The sequence below is a fragment of the Rhincodon typus genome, chromosome 4, assembly GCF_021869965.1.
Source record: "Rhincodon typus isolate 14 chromosome 4, sRhiTyp1.1, whole genome shotgun sequence".
In the NCBI taxonomy this organism is placed as follows: Eukaryota; Metazoa; Chordata; class Chondrichthyes; order Orectolobiformes; family Rhincodontidae; genus Rhincodon; species Rhincodon typus.
Window position 1 is genome coordinate 107,582,107 of NC_063335.1, and position 18,995 is coordinate 107,601,101.

The 18,995-nt window shown below is 39.4% G+C and overlaps 1 protein-coding gene across 1 annotated transcript in view; it reads left to right on the forward strand.

Moving 5' to 3' along the window:
* ralbp1 (ralA binding protein 1) overlaps positions 1-18,995 on the forward strand; it is a 37,768-nt gene that overhangs the window by 15,317 nt on the left and 3,456 nt on the right. The window contains exons 2-8 of the mRNA XM_020514848.2: positions 431-719; positions 1,958-2,419; positions 6,187-6,536; positions 12,294-12,455; positions 14,599-14,730; positions 16,399-16,509; positions 18,136-18,257. Of these exons, the coding sequence (XP_020370437.2) occupies positions 476-719; positions 1,958-2,419; positions 6,187-6,536; positions 12,294-12,455; positions 14,599-14,730; positions 16,399-16,509; positions 18,136-18,257 (1,583 nt within the window). The 5' untranslated portion in view covers positions 431-475. The remainder of the gene's footprint in view (positions 1-430; positions 720-1,957; positions 2,420-6,186; positions 6,537-12,293; positions 12,456-14,598; positions 14,731-16,398; positions 16,510-18,135; positions 18,258-18,995) is intronic.

The following is an 18,995-nucleotide window of genomic DNA, read 5'->3' on the forward strand; positions in this document are numbered from 1 at the left end:
CCTATGATGCTGCTTGGCCTGCTGTGTTCATCCAGCCCTGCACCTTGCTACAAATAAAATTTCCCCTTTGTTTTTGAGAAGCATCAGTATTCAGCCTTGGGAAAGATGTAACGCATATCTTTTCATATTTTGAAACTTGTATTTGCCATTTTAAGTAGGATCTTAAACCGCTTCTGCTACTATTCAAAAACCCTGACTGGCATGAAATTTCTGAGAACAGGGTCAACATTGACTTGCTACTAGTGTGAAGTATTACTTTTATTTGTAAAGATCAGCCAATTGTTGTGAATTCAGCTACAGTATCTGGAAAGTTATGCCATCACTACTTGCTGCCTGCAGGAAACAAGGGCTGAAAAGTTTGGTAATTAATTGTATGTTACAGAAGAATTTTCTTTTTGATTTTCAATACTTCTCTTCTTTTCAATAACAGGTGTTATGGACAGGTAATGAAAGAGAAACATTCCTAGGAGCAACAATGACTGAGTGCTTCCTGCCTCCAACGAGCAGTCCTAGTGAACACCGCAGGGCTGAACATGGCAGTGGTCTGGCTCGTACACCAAGCTCAGAGGAGATTAGTCCTACAAAATTTCCAGGACTATATCGTACTGGTGAGCCTTCGCCTCCTCATGAAGGCCTGCATGAGTCTGTTGACATAGTGTCTGATGATGAAAAGGAACATACAAAGAAAAAAGGCAAATTTAAAAAGAAAGAAAAGAGAAGTAAGTAACAGTTGATGTTTCCTGGGATTATGGTATGTTAACTGTGCAATGTGTGTGTGGCAACTCTGCAGTGAAATCATCTCGAGACTGTCACCTATGCATGATGACAAAGTCTCGGTGGTATAGAAGGTGACATGGCAGGTTAATCTGCCTTTTGTAACTGTGGAATCACATTCAGCTCCAAAGTGACATGTTCAAACTCCTTGGTACCTATTGAGACACTGCATGAAATATATTTGACTAATCTGAATCCAATTCCAAGAGGACTTAGACATAGGGCCTAGCAAAACGGACTTACTGTCCCTAATTTAGTATGGGGCTGGTGTGAGAAATGGAAACTAATTTGCATTTGTACCCCCAGGTGTTCACTTGTGCTGAGGTGCGTCGGAGGGAACCTCTTCAATATCTGACTGTGCACTGCAAGATCTGGGAATATTTGAATAAAAACAAAATATCGCAGATGTTGGAAATTTGACATACAAAGAAAATGTTAGTGAAATTCAGCAAGTCTAGCAGCATCTAGGAGAAAGAAGGAATTCATGTTTTGAGTCAGTTCTGAAGAAGAATCATTGAACTCAAAATGTTAACACTCTACACAGATGCTGCCAGACCTCCTGACCTCTCATCAACATTGTTTTTTTTCCTGCAGGCAATATCTCTGTCTTATTCCCTTTGTTTGTTCTTACAATTGTTTTGCCTGTGTCACTTTTCGGTTCCGTGTCTCTTCCTTACTTCTGTATTGGAGGTGGGAAGGCCAGCTTCCTGTTGATGGAAGTAGGGCTTCCGTACCCTACTGAGTGTGGATGTGTTTTTACTGACACTGTTAGCCTTCTAATAGCGGGAGCAGCAGTCTGGCTAGCAAAACCTCTTTGTTTTTCAGGCAAATCAGTGATGAATCTTGGATAAAGCATATCCATTCATATCCCTACACATTTTAAATATATTGAATTTTAAATGCTGTCCTGTCGCTATTAGAGGAAGTAAGTTCCTGAGAATAGGACTGTCACTGCATTGCTGTTGGTACGATGGCTGATACTGTTGCTGTCTAGAGACCAAATAGCCAACTCATGCTCATCTTGAGGCTCTTGTATAAAGAGTAACGTATGTGTATGATTCACACAATCTTCTGGTGTTGCAGAGAAGCATAATAAAATGTTTAGGCTAAGGGGTTTTCGGCATCGGGCAGGGTGTTGTAGTTCATAAAAGCAATAACTGGATTAATGTTCTTTTTCTTGTAGCTGAGGGGTATGCAGCCTTCCAAGAGGACAGCTCAGGTGACGAAGCAGAGAGCCCATCAAAGATGAAACGGCCAAAGGGTATCCATGTCTTCAAAAAGCCTAGTTTCTCCAAGAAGAAAGAAAAAGACTTCAAGATCAAAGAGAAGCCAAAGGAAGAAAAGCACAAGGAAGAAAAACATAAAGAGGAAAAACACAAGGAAAAAAAGTCCAAAGATATTACAGCAGCAGATGTTGTTAAACAGTGGAAAGAGAAAAAGAAAAAGAAAAAGCCTGTTCCTGACCAGGAAGCAGTTCCAGTCGATACTAACACTACTCTAAGGCCTGTCTTTGGTGTTCCTTTGGCTGAGGCAGCTGAGAGGACTATGCTATACGATGGCATCCAGCTACCTGCAGTTTTTCGAGAGTGCATTGACTACATTGAGAATTGTGGCATGAAGTGTGAAGGCATTTATAGGGTATCAGGTATAGTTTCAACTGTTTTTTGGAGTGTTCAGTCTTTCTTTGAAACATTGAATTGCCTGAGAGAAAATGGAAGTGTTGGCAATCCCCAAAAGCCTTTGAAAAAGAAGAGCTGGGCAGTGTTAGCAGAATAAAGGTGTGTGTTTGTTGTATAAGGTGAAGCTTTATATCCACAAACTGGCAATCTACTATGTCTTAAAGTTAGCAGAGATTAAATCTGCATTTAATTCAGCATCTATGGGAGATCTTGCAGGTGCTAAGTAACCTGCTATTCTTTTCTAACTTATTTATTCTATATCAGTTACGAGAAGGAACTAACGATTTTATTGTTGGCCTGTAATGTACAGTCATGATTCATTCTTCAAAAGAATTGATTGAACTAGAGTCCATCAGCTGTCTTAGACAAATTTGATTTCATAGCTAAACTTTGATTTATTTCTATCTAGTATGTGTCAGATTAATTCAACACAAGTAATTCATTACATTCAAATTGAGACTGGACTTGGGGACTTAGGGTACTTTTTAAAAAATTCACTTATGAGTTGTGGGTGTTTATTTTCCGTTGATAGTTGCCCTTAAGAACCTAATGGCTCTGTATTCGGTTTTAAGTTTGGTTCATGTTACCTTTAGGTGTACCTGATCAGTATTCATGTTACTGTGTAATGGAAAGTAAAAAATAAGGTTTTAATGGACTTGTGGATGGGGGACTTATGAGCAAAGAGCAAAGAGCAATGTCCATAATTAATAGAAGCCATCATGGGTTGTATTGTGAGATTTTGACAACCTGCAGCATAGTCTTAGGTTCAAATGTAGATTTTTTGTGTCTGCTAATATCTGGTATTACTAGACCTGTGTAAAGCGTCTAATGCTTGATTAAGAAAAGATTTAAGGTGAAACACATTCATCATTGTAGTAAATGAAAATGTTATTAGATGTAAAATTTTAAGATTTGACTGATTCAGATATTTTGAGGCATGTTCTGTTGTGTTTTCTTCTGACTTGTTAACCAATTTAGCTACCTAAAATAGGTGTATGTTGACATTCCATCAGCTCCTGGTACCGGAAAAAGAAATGTTCAGGTTTGGTTAGTACTGGAGATGTCTGTTGTGTAAAGGTGACCAGAAAGAATATGAAGTTGACGTTATAGTAGACTTTATATTATAAACTGTTCTGCTGTGGGATAGCAGGTCTGAGGAAGTAGCAGAGACGTTAACTCTGAGACACTTAAAATATCTGTACCTAGGTACCCTGCACCTAAGATGGCGCGGAGGGGCGACATTATACACTTTTAACTGCACACATTCGAGTGCACGTGACAATAAAGGCTATTCTGTATTCTATTCTAGTCTATTATGTTCTAGTCTAGCCTCGTCTATTCTGTTCTCTTCTAGTCTCCTCTATTCTGTTCTATTCTTGCCGCGTCTCGCCCGTTCTATTCTCGCCGCGTCTCGCCCGTTCTATTCTCGCCGCGTCTCGCCCGTTCTACACTTCACAGATGCTGCCACGCTTCCTTAGCTTTTCCAGCAATTTTTGTTTTTGTTTCTGATTCACAGCATCTACAGTTCTTTTCGTTTTTACAAGATAGCCAGTTTTTTTCATGTGTTACTGAGTAATGAGATTCTTTTGATTTTTTTTTTTGCAAACAGTTGGGTTTGTACTTGTTGAGCCTAGCACCTGTTCCTAACTAAAACTTCTAGGAAGGAGAACATGTGCAACTTTTAGAGGCCGTACAAAAGCGTGAAATGAGGAGGTTTTCCAGAATAGGTACAGTCGGCAGTATAATAAAACAAAAAAAGTATCAGTTTTTGCTTCCAGTTTCTACCCTGCTCTCACCTTCACCTGGTCCATCTCTGACACATCCCTTGCGTTCCTTGACATCTGTTTTCATGTCTGAAGATAGACTGGCCACCAATATCCATTACAAACCCACTAACTCCACAGTTACCTTGATTATATGTCCACCCACCCTGCTCCCTGGAAGGACTCATCTCATTCCCCCAGTTTCTATTCTGACGATGCTACCTTCCATAAAACGTCCTTAGAAATGTCCACCTTTTTCCTGAATCGAGTCTTCCCTGCTCTGTGGTCAGCGGGGCTCTGAGCTGTGTTCAAGCCATTTCCCTCAATTATGCCCTCACCCCTTCCCTTTCCTCCAGCATCAATGATAGGGACCCCCACCCCCACCCTGTAAGCAGCCGTTTTCATCACTTCCAGCAGGGTGCCACAACCAGACACACATTCCCTTCCCTTCCCTTGTCAGCTTTCCACAGGAATCCTTCCCACCCTAAACCACCACTCCTGCATTCCCAACATCTCCCCATACCTTCCCAGGCAGTCGCAGAAGCTATAACACTTGTCTGTTTACCTCCTCCTTCCTCACTATCCAAGGCCTCAGATACACTTTCCAGGTGAAACCGCGATTTACCTGTACTTCACTCAATCTAGTCTAGTGTATTCGCTGTTCACATTGTGGTCTGCTATACCTTGGGAAGACAAAACACAGACAGATGTTCTGCAAAGCAGTCACCCAATGTTCTGTCCGCAAAACTGACCCCAAGCTTCCAGTTACCTTCCGCTTCAACTCTTCCCTGTGCCCACACCAACATTTCTGATACAGGCCTGCTGCAATGCTACAGCAAACCTTAACATGAGCTTAAAGAACAACATCTCGTTTTCTGCTTAGGGACTGTACAGCCTGTGGAACTCAATTGCGTTCAATAACATCAAGCCTGATTCCATTCACCTATGCCCACCCCACACCGGGTCCTGTTATGACATGGGTTGCTTTTATTATAGTCATACATTCTCACGTACTCATAGGCCTGTTTTTACATTATATGAGTTGCTTTCCATAGACTCTTTGTTTATCTATCCCTTTTATCTCTCTTTCTCCCCCATCCCCCTCTCTCTCTCTCTGGGTTCCAAGTCCAAACCCTCGTACCTGGTCCCCAACCTCATTTTCAGTATAAATGCCACATTTCCCAGCTGCTAACAGATATAATGAAGAGTCACTGGACTTGAATCATTGACTCTACGTTTTGCCCACAGTTGGTATTATCATGAGCTTTAGTTAACAAATTGATAAGTGTGTCTAAATGTCAACATGTTATGTTACGTAAATGGCTTAAAATTAGGCGGATCTGCAGGGTAATAACTTTGTGAAGCATTTTTACTTAACTGTCATGTAGGGAATTTCTTGTTATTTTCTGTTTTTTCCCCAATTTTTTGTAGGTATCCAATGCAATTGGCAATCTTGAGAACTGTAAACAATGTTCACATAAACTCCTGGAATCAAAAGTCATTTTAGATTTTTATAAATGTTCTGTGTTCTTCCAGCAGTTTTTGGTTTCATTTTACGATTCATGATAGGTGATAATTTCTCACCATGACACCAGTGCCTTGTTTTGTCCTTCCCACCTCACAAAAAGCATCCTTGGAATGTCTTGGAATACTATCTCAGCATATTACCACTTACTGAGAGCTGGGTTGATACTTCTCAACAGTTTTGTCCCTTGAAACCTTTGAACAGACATTCCTCAGCCTGGACTGGATTTGAACTTGTTTGAGGTGAAAGATGATGCTCCCATCTATCAGGCCATAGAGTCCCCAAGAAGCTTTTTGTATCAAAATTCATTATCATTTAGCACATTATCCATATCATGATTTTGACAGATTCTTTAGTTTTGTTTTTATTTATTAGGTGTCTCATTTTTTCCAGTTCATGGAGATTTTAAAATTGAAATTCTTTTTCATTGCTATTCCTCACTTAGGTACCAAATCAAAAGTTGATGAACTAAAAGCTGTGTACGATCGTGAGGAGTCTCCAAATCTGGAGGATTATGATGCAAACACGGTGGCCAGCCTATTGAAACAATACCTTCGTGAGCTGCCTGAAAATGTACTTACCAAGGAGCTCATAATGCGATTTGAGGATGCGTGTGGAAAAGGCACGGACAGTGAAAAGGTCCAGGAATGCCGGCGCCTGCTAAAGGAACTGCCTGTATCCAATTACCTCCTCTTTTCTTGGCTGATCATCCATATGGACCATATCATTGAGAAAGAAAGTGAAACAAAAATGAACATCCAGAATATTTCTATTGTTCTTAGCCCTACTGTTCAGGTACCAAAGGAAGCATTGATAGATTCAGACAGTTATTAAAATTGTAACAGAATTTGATGTGAATTAAAAAGGGTGTAGTTGCACTTATCCTTTCTTTCTCCTATTTCAGATTTATGTTTTATCCCTTTTTGATAAATCTGCACTGCTTTCCTCAGGCAGCAAGTGGTTTAGTGAGCCACTTGATCCAGTCCGGTAGTGAAATATGTGGCACGTGCAGTGGTGTATCAACCTGTGCAGCAGGGCCACCAATCAGCATCTTTCCTTGTGACATTTACAAATTTTATTTGTCTTACACCTGTTTACTTCCTTCTCTTTAATTCATTGGTTTTATTGGGTTCAGGTGAATGATAGCATTTATCCACTTGCTGATGAGTTTTGATTTTTTTAAAAAAAAAAACGTTCATGGGCTGTGGGCTTTGCTAGCTGGACCAGCATTTATTTCCCATTCCTAATCTCTCTCGAGAAGGTGGTGGTAACCCTACAATGCTATTGGGGAGGGAGGTCCAGGAGTTGGAATGAATAACAATATATTTCCAAGTCAGGATGGTGATTAGCTTGCATAGAAACTTGCAGGTGGTGGTGATCCCATGTGTCTGCTGCTCTTGTCATAATTACACTCATCTTTTTTGTGGGGTATGACTTCGACCAGTGGAGAGTTTTCGTCTGATTCTCACTGACTGTAGTCTTGTCAGGACTCTTTGATACCAAAGTCAAACGATATCAAGGGCTGTCACTGTCATTTTCCCACTAGAGTTAACTCTTTTTGTCCATCTTTGAACCAAGGCTGCAATGAGGTCAGGAGCTGAGTGGTCCTGGCAGAACTCAAACTAAGTGTCACTATGCAGATTATTGTTAAGCAAGTTCTGCTTAATAGCACTGTTGATGATACCTTCCATCACTTTACAGATAATTGAGAGTAGACTGACAGGCAGGCAATTGGCCAAGTTGGATCTATGTTGTTTTTTGTGTACAGGATCATTTCTCACATTGCCAGTGTTGTACTGGAACAACTTGGCTAGGGGTGTGGCAAGTTCTGGAGCACAGGTCTTCAGTACTGTTGCTGAAATGTTGTCAAGGCTTTTCCAGTATCCGTTGCCTTCAGCTGTTTCCCAATATCCACAGGACAAATCGAGGGGAGGCAATGGCCTAGTGGTATTACCACTGGACTGTTAATCCATAGACTTAGATAACGTTCTGGGGACCCGGGTTTGAATCCTGCCACAGCAGATGGTGGAATTTGATTTCAATAAATATCTAGAATTAAGGATCTAATGATGACTGTGAATCCATTGGCAATTGTTGGGAAAACCATCTGATTCATTAATGCCCTTTAGGGAAGGAAACTGTCATCGTTACCTGGTCTGGCCTACAATGTGACTCCAGACTCTCAACAATGTGGTTAACTCTTAACTGCCCTCTGGGCAATTAGGGTTGGGCAGTAAATGCTGCCTAACCAGTGACGCCCCTCATCCTGTGAACAAATAAAGAAAAAAAAAATTAGCCTGAATACATGCTGGAAACCTATAGAGGAGGTTGAGAAAGATCATCCACTAGGCACTTCAGTGTTGCAAAATGCTTCAGTGTTGTCTTTTGAAATTCACAAGTTCCATATCTTCTATCTTCCAAGTGATGCTTCACTTCATACTTGTAGTTGTTTAATGGCTAGCTAGTGACTTTCCTTCCTACGGTTAGGGCTTCTGACAGGTATTCTCAGTAGCTTTGACTTGATGTTTGTAATAAGGATAGTTTGGAGGAATAGATTAAGAAAATTTGGAGCCAAGTTTAAACTTAATTTAATTGAAAAAGTGCATATTAATGGACTGGTGGAGGTGGATACTGAAAAATTGGATTTAGTATGTGGTGGGATGTGGAAAAATAAAACATCTGGGTTTGTGAAAAAGGATATTAAAGTAATAAACCAAAAGGATACCCAGTGGCTTCCTGTAGATTTCATGGAAGGATTGGGAGTAATGGCCTTGTTGTTTCTGATATTCAGTTGCAGCAAGCTGTGATTTATCAAAGACTTGATAGAAATTAAGCAGATGTTTACGGCATTGAGAAAGCTAATGGGATGCAATGCAGCAGTTCAAGGCTCCTTTGACTGTGCCTTCCAAACCCATAACCTCTACCACCTAGAAGGAACGAGGGTAACAGACATATAGGAACACTAGCACTCCATGTACCCACCAAGCCATACACCACCCTGGAACCATATTGTTGTTTCCTCACTATCATTGGGTCAAAATCCTGGAACATCCAGCAGCTCTATTGGTAACCTACATCATATGAGCTAGAGATAGTGGGAACTGCCAATGCTGGAGAATCTGAGATAACAAGGTGTAGAGCTGGATGAACACAGCAGGCCAAACAGCATCAGCTTCTGAAGAAGGGTCCAGACCCGAAACGTCAGCTTTCCTGCTCCTCTGATGCTGCTTGGCCTGCTATGTTCATCCAGCTCTACACCTTGTTATATCAAATGAGCTATAATGGTTCAAGAAAGTGACTCACCACCACCTTCTCAAGAGCAGTTAAGAATGGTCCATATACATTGGCACAGCCATCCTATGATTGAGCTTTTAAAAAGTAGCCGGAATTAATTGCCAATGCAGAAAGTACTTAATGTTGTGTTTGCTTGCCAGGTGTTTCCAATATAAGTTTGGAAGCTGGCCCTGTTCCTGTGGACATTGATCTTTAGGCGCAGCGTGCTGAAAAGGATCCAAAGGTCATTGACAGACTCTTGAAAGCTCACTTTGGGGATGATATAAGAAACTATTTGTAGATGTGTTTGGAAAGATACCGTGAGAGCCCGTTGGTCAGTATGAGCAGATTGAACAATGGTGGAAAGTTATTGAAGAAGAATGGCATCATCCCATTGCGCACAATGTTGCAGAGTGTTTGAGGAAGCTGTGAGATAATAATGTCCTATGGTAATATCACTAAGAAGAATAGACACAATTTACATCAGTACCAATTTAGGTTCTGTGCACAGGAGAGAAACCAAATTGGGAGGATTTGAATTGTGAAGTTTGAACACAATCGGGACAGAGCTAGAAGGCATAATGTCTTTGACCTCAAGAGGAACGGGAAGTTTGAAATGCAGAAATAAGTGGGAAACATTGATTGATGCCAAACACAGTCAAAGCCGTCCTGAATTTTTTAATATTTTGCCTTCTACTGTGCTAATCAGACTGAAATTACATAATTTATATTCCTGTGACAGATTGTGGTGTATTATTCCTCCTTGCCTTGTCCACAGGGTACAGAGGACAATACTGTCTTCTCCACAGAGAGTACAGGTTGAGTTTCATAGCAAAGAAATTATAGAGAACCTGGCTAGTCAGAGCTGAACTAGGTGGGGATGTGGAGAGAAGTGGTAGAGATAGCTGCACTCATTACTTCCACATTAAGAGAGAGAACTCTGAGATTTTTGCACTTAGTGTGAGGTGAAGGTGAGGAAAGTGAATTTGAGGAAGTGGGTATTTATGCAGGATGAACTGTGTGTTGAGTAATGTTGGAGTAAGTGAGGCAAAGTCAAAACTCAGGAGAATTTTGACTGTGGCATCAATCAATTTATGCCTTCTGCGTGTCAAACTTCATTTTCCTCTTGGTCAAAGGCATTATTCCTCCCAGCTCTATCTGTCCAGCTATTATCTATGATATTACCATAACCCATTATTATCTCACGCCTTCCTTAAATTCACTGCGACATTGTGTGTGATGGCATGATCCTGATGTACAAAAGCATATTTTTTCAGATGTGGGAAATTTGAAAGAAAATTAGAAAATGCTGGAAATACTCAAGTCAGACAAAACCTATGGAGAGAAACAGCTGATGTTTCAGGTCAATGACTGTTTTGTAGTAAGAGAAAATTAGTGATCTGACTGATCTTAACCAAGTACAGAGATAAGAAAAGTGGACAAGAAAGGAGGTCTATGCCCGGAGAGATTAGATCTATAAAAGGACATTGGTGCAAGACGTAAGTGCATGGTAATGGGGCAAGTAAAGATTCAATAGATGGGTGTAGATAAGGCATTAAATACCAATGTCTAAACCATCTGAAAAGATGGGAGTACTTGTTTCACATTGCTGAAACAAATCCTACTGATTGATATAAAAGTGGTCAGTGGCACAGCCAGATTTTTTTTTCTGGGTCGGTGGTTGACAGGAGATGAGGAAGAAAACCTGTGAATGATATTTGTTTGTAATATATTGGTACCATAGTTTAACTGAAAGTCAATCTTACTGGCTGAAATAAAGCACTGTCTAAGCTTCTGATAACGTGAAGGTATTGGTGTTAGGTCATAACTAACAATGCCAGCACAATTTTTTTTCTCTTCTCCCCACTCTGTAAGTACTGATTCTTGAACCAAATAAATGCCTGTAATTCAAAGGATTACCTACAGGGATCAGATTTACCAGAAAGCTAAGTACAGATAGGTTTCACACCATACTACAATAAACTCTGGCAATACAAGAAGGTTGATCACCTGTACCTTTTCAAGGAGCATTGCCAGCAACATCCACATTCAATTAATGAAGATATAAATCATTGTGCACGAGACTGTATGATGACATGTAAAAGCAAAACACTGCAGGTGCTGAAAATCTGCATTTAAAGCAGAAAATTCCAAATCATTTTTGATGCAATGATACAGACCTAAAACAATAATTCTGTTTTTCTATCCACACATGCAGCCAAACCTTCTCGATACTTCCAGCATTTCTGATTGTGAATTGAGATTTTTGAATGAGTTGGGGTGCCCTTTAAGTTTGCACAATGCTGTTTGGTTTTTTGAGGGATTATAGAGGGAACCTACCATGGTTTGGCACCTTGCCACTGCTTACAGCATTATTGGGTAGATTCAATCCTGTGATGCCAGTACAGAGTTTCTCTGACAGTTGATACATATGTTCAAATGTATCCTTGGCATACCTTGGCTAAAGTATGTTTGCTATCAAGATATGCAATTGTCCCCTGTTTCGAAGTGTGAGAGTTACGCAATTTAATAGAATCATAGAATCCCTATAGTGTGGAAGCTGGCCATTTGGCCCTTGAGTCCACGTCAACCCTCTGAAGAGCATCCTGCCCAGACCCACACCCCCTCTCCCAGCCCACCTTATCCCTGTAACCCTGCATTTCCCACAGCTAATCCAGCTAATTTGCACATCCCTGCACATTGGATAATTTAGCATGGCCAATCCACCTAATCTGCTCATAGAAGACAGTACTTATTTGAATATATTATAAGAATAATTATTGACATGCATTCTACACAAAACCTTAATGTTTTTTCATTTTAAGTAACCTCAAAATGTAATTTACAAATGCTGTTGTTATGGTCTGGAGTTGGAAAATTGGACATTTTCCTTCTGAGCATTGATGTCGGAATTGATCACTTGGGTACTGAGGATTTCTGAAATAACAGTGGAAAATGCTGGAGAAAATCAAAGTTTCAAAGAAGAGTCATTAGACTCAAAACATTAACTCTATTTCTCTCTTCACGGGTGCTGCCAGACCTGCTGAGTTTCTTCAGCAATTTTATCTGTCTTTTTTCCGGCTTTCTAGTATCTGCAGTATTTTGCTTTTACTGAGGATTTCTGCTGTTTGTGGAACTGTATCCAACTGTGAGATTGCATCTTCAACAGGGGCACGTTAGGCAAGGAAAATCCTTGACTACTTCTGGTCCTAATTTAAATGTTCATATGTTCACAGGCATGTTTGGAACATGTAATAATTCTTGCCCTTTCTTTTGTAGATCAGCAATCGTGTGCTATACCTGTTTTTCACTCATGTTAAAGAGCTGTTTGGGGAAATAGAGCTGAAACCAGTCGTAAAACCTCTTCGTTGGTCGAATGTGGCAACAATGCCAGCCTTGCCTGAGACGCAAGAGAGCATTAAGGAAGAAATTCGCCGGCAGGTATGTCTAAGAGTATCTTGTAGACCAAATAGAAGAAAACAACAAAGTTGCATTATTATATTATGTCACTGTTACCCTCTCATTTCATGCGTTGGACTCGTCTGAAGTCTCTGTGCAGTTTTCTTGGATTTCTCACTTTGTTTGAAGGACTGTCAGCTGAAATATTATCTTGATTGGTTAGTTTAAAAATAAACCTGGCATATTGTAAAGCTAGGAATTTAAGCCCATTCAGTGCATCTACGGAAAAAAGGCATCATTTATTGCTTCACTGATCATTGCAAACCAGAAAGTTCTTAGATTTGATTCAAACCTCTGCTGATTTAGCAGATGGAAGATAATATATAGGAAAGATTGCTGAAATGTGCTTCAACGTTTTTGTATTACGAAGGGAAAAATTGACTGGTGATTCTAATGAATATCCAGTGATTTTTTTTTTTCATTCATGGGTGACACTGGCTGGCCAGCATTTATTGTATGTCCCTAGATGTCCTTGGCTACTTCTGCCACCAGAAGAACAAGGGTAGCAGGGACATGGGAACACCAGAACCTAAATTTCTGTTCCAAGCTACACATCATCCTGAGCTGGAGCACTATTGCTGTTCCTTCATTGTTGATGAGTCAAAATCCTCGAACCCCTCCCTAACTAAACTTCAGTTTATCCCTGAGGCAGTTCAAAAAGACAGCTCATGACCAAAGAGAGCCTTTTTTTTTCCAAAGTTCGATAAGTAGTCGCAATCTGGAGTATTTGGCCTGCAAGAGTGGGTGGATATTTTTTCCCTTGTCATTTTCAAAAGAAAATTGCATTAGCACCGTGTGTGTGTGTGTGTGTGTGTGTGTGTGTGTGTTGGGGGCTGGTAGTGGATCTGGTGAAGTTTGATGGATGACAGGAAAGGAGTTTTGGGGTAGAGGAATGGGTTGGAATTGGCGTAGTTAAGATGCTCTTGTAAAGAGCTGACATGGGTTCAATGGGCCAAATGGTTGCTTCCTAGACAGTACTTGAATTTGCAGATGTTGGTAGTTAAAGTAAATGCGCATGTGAATTCTCTGATGCAACTAAGTATTTTCAGCTTTGAAATATTTCCACTTATAATCAATATTAAGTACTGACAATAATACCAAAGTGTTAAATGAAATAATAAGCAGTGTTTCACAACAAAAAGCAGATTTGCCCATGCTTTCCTGACTTTGACAATCCTATCTACACCACGAATGTGCCAAACAAGTGTGTCTTGTCACTCGAATTTTTGTGAGTTCAGTGGTTTTATTTCCCTTTTTATATTTGTTCCTTATTACTTTTTCGATTGTACTTCCCTTTTTTAAAGATTGCAAGGAAGACAAATAAAGATTGAGTTAATGGAGGCAAAACTAATCCATAAAGCTCGCAACCAAGGGGCATTACACCATTATTAACGCGCAAAATGGTGCAGTCAGCCAAACCACCTAGTACTATATTTGGTTAGAGAGGCACAGACCCAGGGACATCCATTCTCACAACAGAAGAGTAACTTGGGGGAAGGAGTAAACAAGTGAATCTTTAAAGATGTCTTCTAAAAATTAACAGATTTAATCAAAAACTTTATAGTGGTGTACCCTGCTGGTGTAGTAATGTTCCACATCATGTTGGATATGAATTTTCCATTATAAGTTATCGACTTTTAGGTAGTTTGATCTATAAATTTTCTCTTTTTTTATTCCTTTTGACTTCCTTGGCACCAGGTTGAAGGCAATATGTTAATTTCCTTTGTAACATACTCACGTTTTCTAGAGGCTGGTACTATGTGACATTATCGAAGATACTGGAACCAGAGTACTTTTTACTTTTTGATTGGGGAACTTGTATTTGTGAAGCAATTAAAGGGAAATAAACTTCGGAAGGAAGCTGCTTGTTTGCTTCTTTTACTGGATGTGCTGATACCAAAAAGCTCTGGTAGCACGGTGGTAATGTCCCTACCTCTGGACCAGGAGATCTGGGTTCAAGTTCCAAACATCCTAGTGAGCCATAACTTAGAGGTTGATTAGTTTTTTTTTATCTTTTGCCCCTGCACTAGAACATTTTGTCCTACTGTGTGAATCTTGGAACTCCTTTTGTGGATTCATATGGTTGGGGATAAGACCCTCTTGAGCTTTTACTCTGCCCCTCTAGGAATTTCTGTTGAATTGCTTGCACAGAGACCTACAAGCTGGCATCAAAGACTTATCCAAAGAGGAGAGACTGTGGGAGGTGCAGCGAATTTTAACAGCACTAAAACGTAAACTGCGTGAAGCAAAAAGGCAGGTGAGTTTGAGCAGCACATCCCTTTCTTCAAGGGGCTGTGTCCATTATGAGATGGTTAGATAAGATAACCTCTGCTTGTGTGTTGTAAGGTGCTGCAGTAAACTGGAAATTTCCAGGCTATTTTTTTTTGAGTCACAAATGGATGTTTATGTTAATATTTCTCATAAAATTTGCACTTGTATTATGTTGCTGATATGAATGAATCTTGGCAGTATGATTTAGGATTTATATACTTTTATCCTGTCTCTAGCCTCCCTCCTTCCACTTCCTTTCTGGGCCTCGCCTTCACCCATTCCTTTCTCTCCATAACTTGTTTGTTCATTTGAATTTAAAGATTATTTGTTCTATTGTTCCAGATTCTACTTGAAAGTTGCTATCTTATTTTAAATTCATTGTCAAAGCACAGTATTAATTTAATAATTCTGCAATGTTCCTATACACTAATCTGTTTTTAATGCAGCCACTCCTGCTTTTGGCTGTATTTTCTCAATGTACTTCTGAAAAACTCTATGACACTGTCTACTGGTTTCATCTGCCCTCTTTGCTGTTATTATTGGGCTTATTTTGTGCTTTCCATCCTCATTTTGATCACAGTTCTTTTGTTTTTGTATCAGCATTATTTTACTTTTTGTCATTAGTCCTGTAGATAATGTTTTCCAGAAAGTATCCTTTGCATGTGTTCCACAATTGGTTCCTAAATTTGCCAGTTATTTCTTGCACCTGTGATATAGCAATCATCTTACAGTCACAATCCCAAAGAGATCCTAGAGCTGCTACCACATCATTAATAGGATGGATCTTCCATATTTTCCGCATCCAATTCTTGACCTATTCAGCCGCCAGATGGGTTCAAATGTAGATTAGAAAAATTTCGTGCTGTATGACTCCAAATAGCAACCTAAAGAAAGTTTGTTTTTCTCAAGTATGTGCAACTACCCATCTTTTTCAACAACACCTTTCAAACTGTAATCACTATCACTTAGAAGGACAAGGGCAGCAGATACAAGGGAATCCCAACACATGCAAGTTCCCCTCTAAGCCACTTGCCATCCTGACTTAGAACTACAATCTCCATTCTTTCACTGTTACTGTGTCAAAATACACTTTCTAACAGCACTGTGGGTGTCCCTGCATCGCATAGACTGCAATGGTTCAAGAAGGCAGCTAACTGCCACCTTCTCTAAGACAATTAGGATGGGCAGTAAACATAGGCCCAGTCAGCAATGCCGCATCCCGTGAATAAATGTTTAAAAAAAAAAATTCAGCAAGCCTAAAGATGTAGGCTTAAATTGAATGCTGCTTGTACTTTAAATGCTGTCTCCAGTCTTTTCTGCTGGTTGTTTATACGGAAATGCTGGAGGGTGAATCTGGAAGTTTAAATTAGCACTTCATTACACGTAAGTGTGTTGCCCTGTTAGATTTTGGTGCTTGTGTCCAAGTTGCATTCCGAATGTAAAAGATCTTTCTTTGTCTTTTCTTTTTATTGAAATGAACTGTAATTCGTTTTAAATAAATGGGCAATGATCTCTCATTTGTTTGTGAAGGTTATACATTTGTAATTGAAGAATACCATTGGGAATCGAATAAGCAAGAGAATATTATGACTCACCAGAAACTATACCCTATGTATATCATTGACTTTGTCAAGTTGCATTTATCCACTTTCAGGAATGTGAAACTAAGATTGCCCAGGAAATTGCTAGCCTTTCCAAGGAGGATGTTTCTAAAGAAGAAATGAATGAAAATGAAGAAGAAGTTATCAATATTCTATTGGCTCAGGTCTGTTCAGTATCAGAATTATGTTGTAATTTAATGCATTGCTCAAAAATTATTTTCAAATCATTTTTAATTCATTAAATTAAACAATTTACTTCATTTAAATGTGGCACATACAGATTAAAAATTTTAAATCTTTGTTATAGTTCAGGTGGACAGAAAATGTATATTCTTCTCATGTTCTTTATAAAGGTACTGTTCCATGCCAACATTCCCAAAGAATAGACACGTGGCTTATTAAGGTATTATTTTATCTGGATAACAAAACACAAGGTGGACAATTAAAAATCTTTTACAAAATTGCTACTTGGAAAATCATGGATTAATAAAAGGAAGCCATTAGAGATTTGTTTAAGACATTGTGCCTGACCATCTTGATTTGGGTTCTTGGAGTAAATAACACAGAGGACTGATGAAGGTAGCATGTCTGATTTGCATGTAGGTTTTAAAAATATTTTTGATAAAGTGCCATGGTAACAGCAATATTAGCAAAACTGAAGCCTGTGGATTTAAAGTTGCAATTGCAGTGTGGGAAATAGTTAAAAGGACAGGATAGCAGAGAGTACTGGTAAAAGATAATTAATTGGACTGGAGGGAAGAATTAATTAGTGTCTTGCAAGGGTCAGTATTTGGATAATTGCTACTAATTTTGATTAATGGCCTGTACCTGGTCATGGGGTGTAATTTCAAAGTTTACAGATGATGCAAGACTTGGGAATGTAAGAAATAGAAAGGAGAATAGAAACAGACTCCAGAAAGGCATAGACTGGTGAAATGGGCAAACACATGACAAATGAAATTTAAGAGAAATATAGAGTGAAGCATTTTAGGAAAAAAAGAAGCAATAAATTATCAAGAACAATTTTAAAGAGGATACAGGAACAGAGATCTGGGTGTTCCTATATACAAATCTTTTGAAGGTGATGAGGCTGATCTATAATAAGCCAAAAATGCCAAATGTTTTTCAATCCATTTAACATCTCTTTAGAATCTTTAATTTGGAATGATATTAATGGGTGGTTTGAAGTGCATCAGTCAATCACAGCTGTGCAGATTTAGTAAAGGCGAATTCTTTAACATAGCAAAAATGGTTATTTTGAATGTATATGATGAGGGTGATGGATGAAGTTTAATGTGGATAACTGAAATAATAGTTTTGAGATGGGGAAATGGAAATATGCATTTGATGGAAAAACACAAGCATGTGGATGAACAGGAAGCCCTTTCTTAGATTAAAGGTCATTAAAAGAGCATCAAGCTGAAATATTTCTGGTTCTGTCTTCAGCTGCTTATGCTGCTGAGCTTTTCCTCCATTTTCTGTTTTTATTTCAGATTTTCAGCATCTGAAGTGTTACTTAAATGAAATACTTGGAGAATTCCACAGGGCCTATAGAATTATGTTTCTCCATAGAGTATGGTCTTGAACAGATTTCAGTTTACTAATTCACTTTAGTTCACTTTATTATTGTTCCATTTTTTGACCATTTGAAGCATACATCAGGATACATCACCAGTGTGGTGCATTACATTTCAAGGTTCTTATCTTATGAACATACAATTCATTTCAGTCACTGTTTAGCCATGGGTCAGGAGTTGCTTTAGTTCTCACATGGAAAAGTTGTTTTAAAGGAGAATGAGATCCTGACTGAGCAGGAGGAACTACTGGCCATGGAACAGTATTTACGGCGGCAAATTGCATCTGAGAAAGAGGAAATTGAACGCCTTCGAGCTGAGATTGCAGAAATTCAGAGGTGAGTAACATGTTATTGAAAAGGGTGGATGCTGTCCTGTACAGTAAATATCAAATTGGTTAAATTTGGCATGGTTGCCTTCATCAGTCAGAGCATTGAGTACAGGAATTGGGACAAGACATTGGTAAGGCCACGTTTAGAGTGCTGCGTACAATTTTGGTTGGGAAGGACATTATTAAACTGGATAGGGGACAAAAAGATTTGCAAGGATGTTACCAAGGCTGGAGGGTTTGAGTTATAAGGAGAGGCTGGATAACTGGGATATTTTCCCCCCAGAGCATAGAAAGCTAAAGGGTGACCTTATAGAGGTTTATAAAATTGTGAGGGGCATAGATAGGGTGATTATCCAAGGTCTTTACTCCAGAGTAGGGGAGTCCAAAACTAAAGGGCAAAGGTTTAAGGTGAGAGGGGAAAGATTTAAAAGAAACCTTTTAACACAGAGGCTGGTGCGTATATGGAATGAGCTGCCAGACAAAGTGATCGAGGCAGGTACAGTTACAGCATTTAAAAGACATTTGGATAAGAACGTGAATAGGAAAGGTTTGGAGAGATATGCGCCAAATGTAGGCATGTTTATTTTGGGAACATGGTTGGTGTATAGTTGGACCGCAGGGTCTCTTTCCATGCTGTATGACTCTAAAGTGATATGGGCCAGATGCACAAAAATGGAACTAGTTCATTTTCGGAAACTGGTTGGCATGGATGAAACAGGCTGAAGGGCCTGTTTTCATTCTGTAA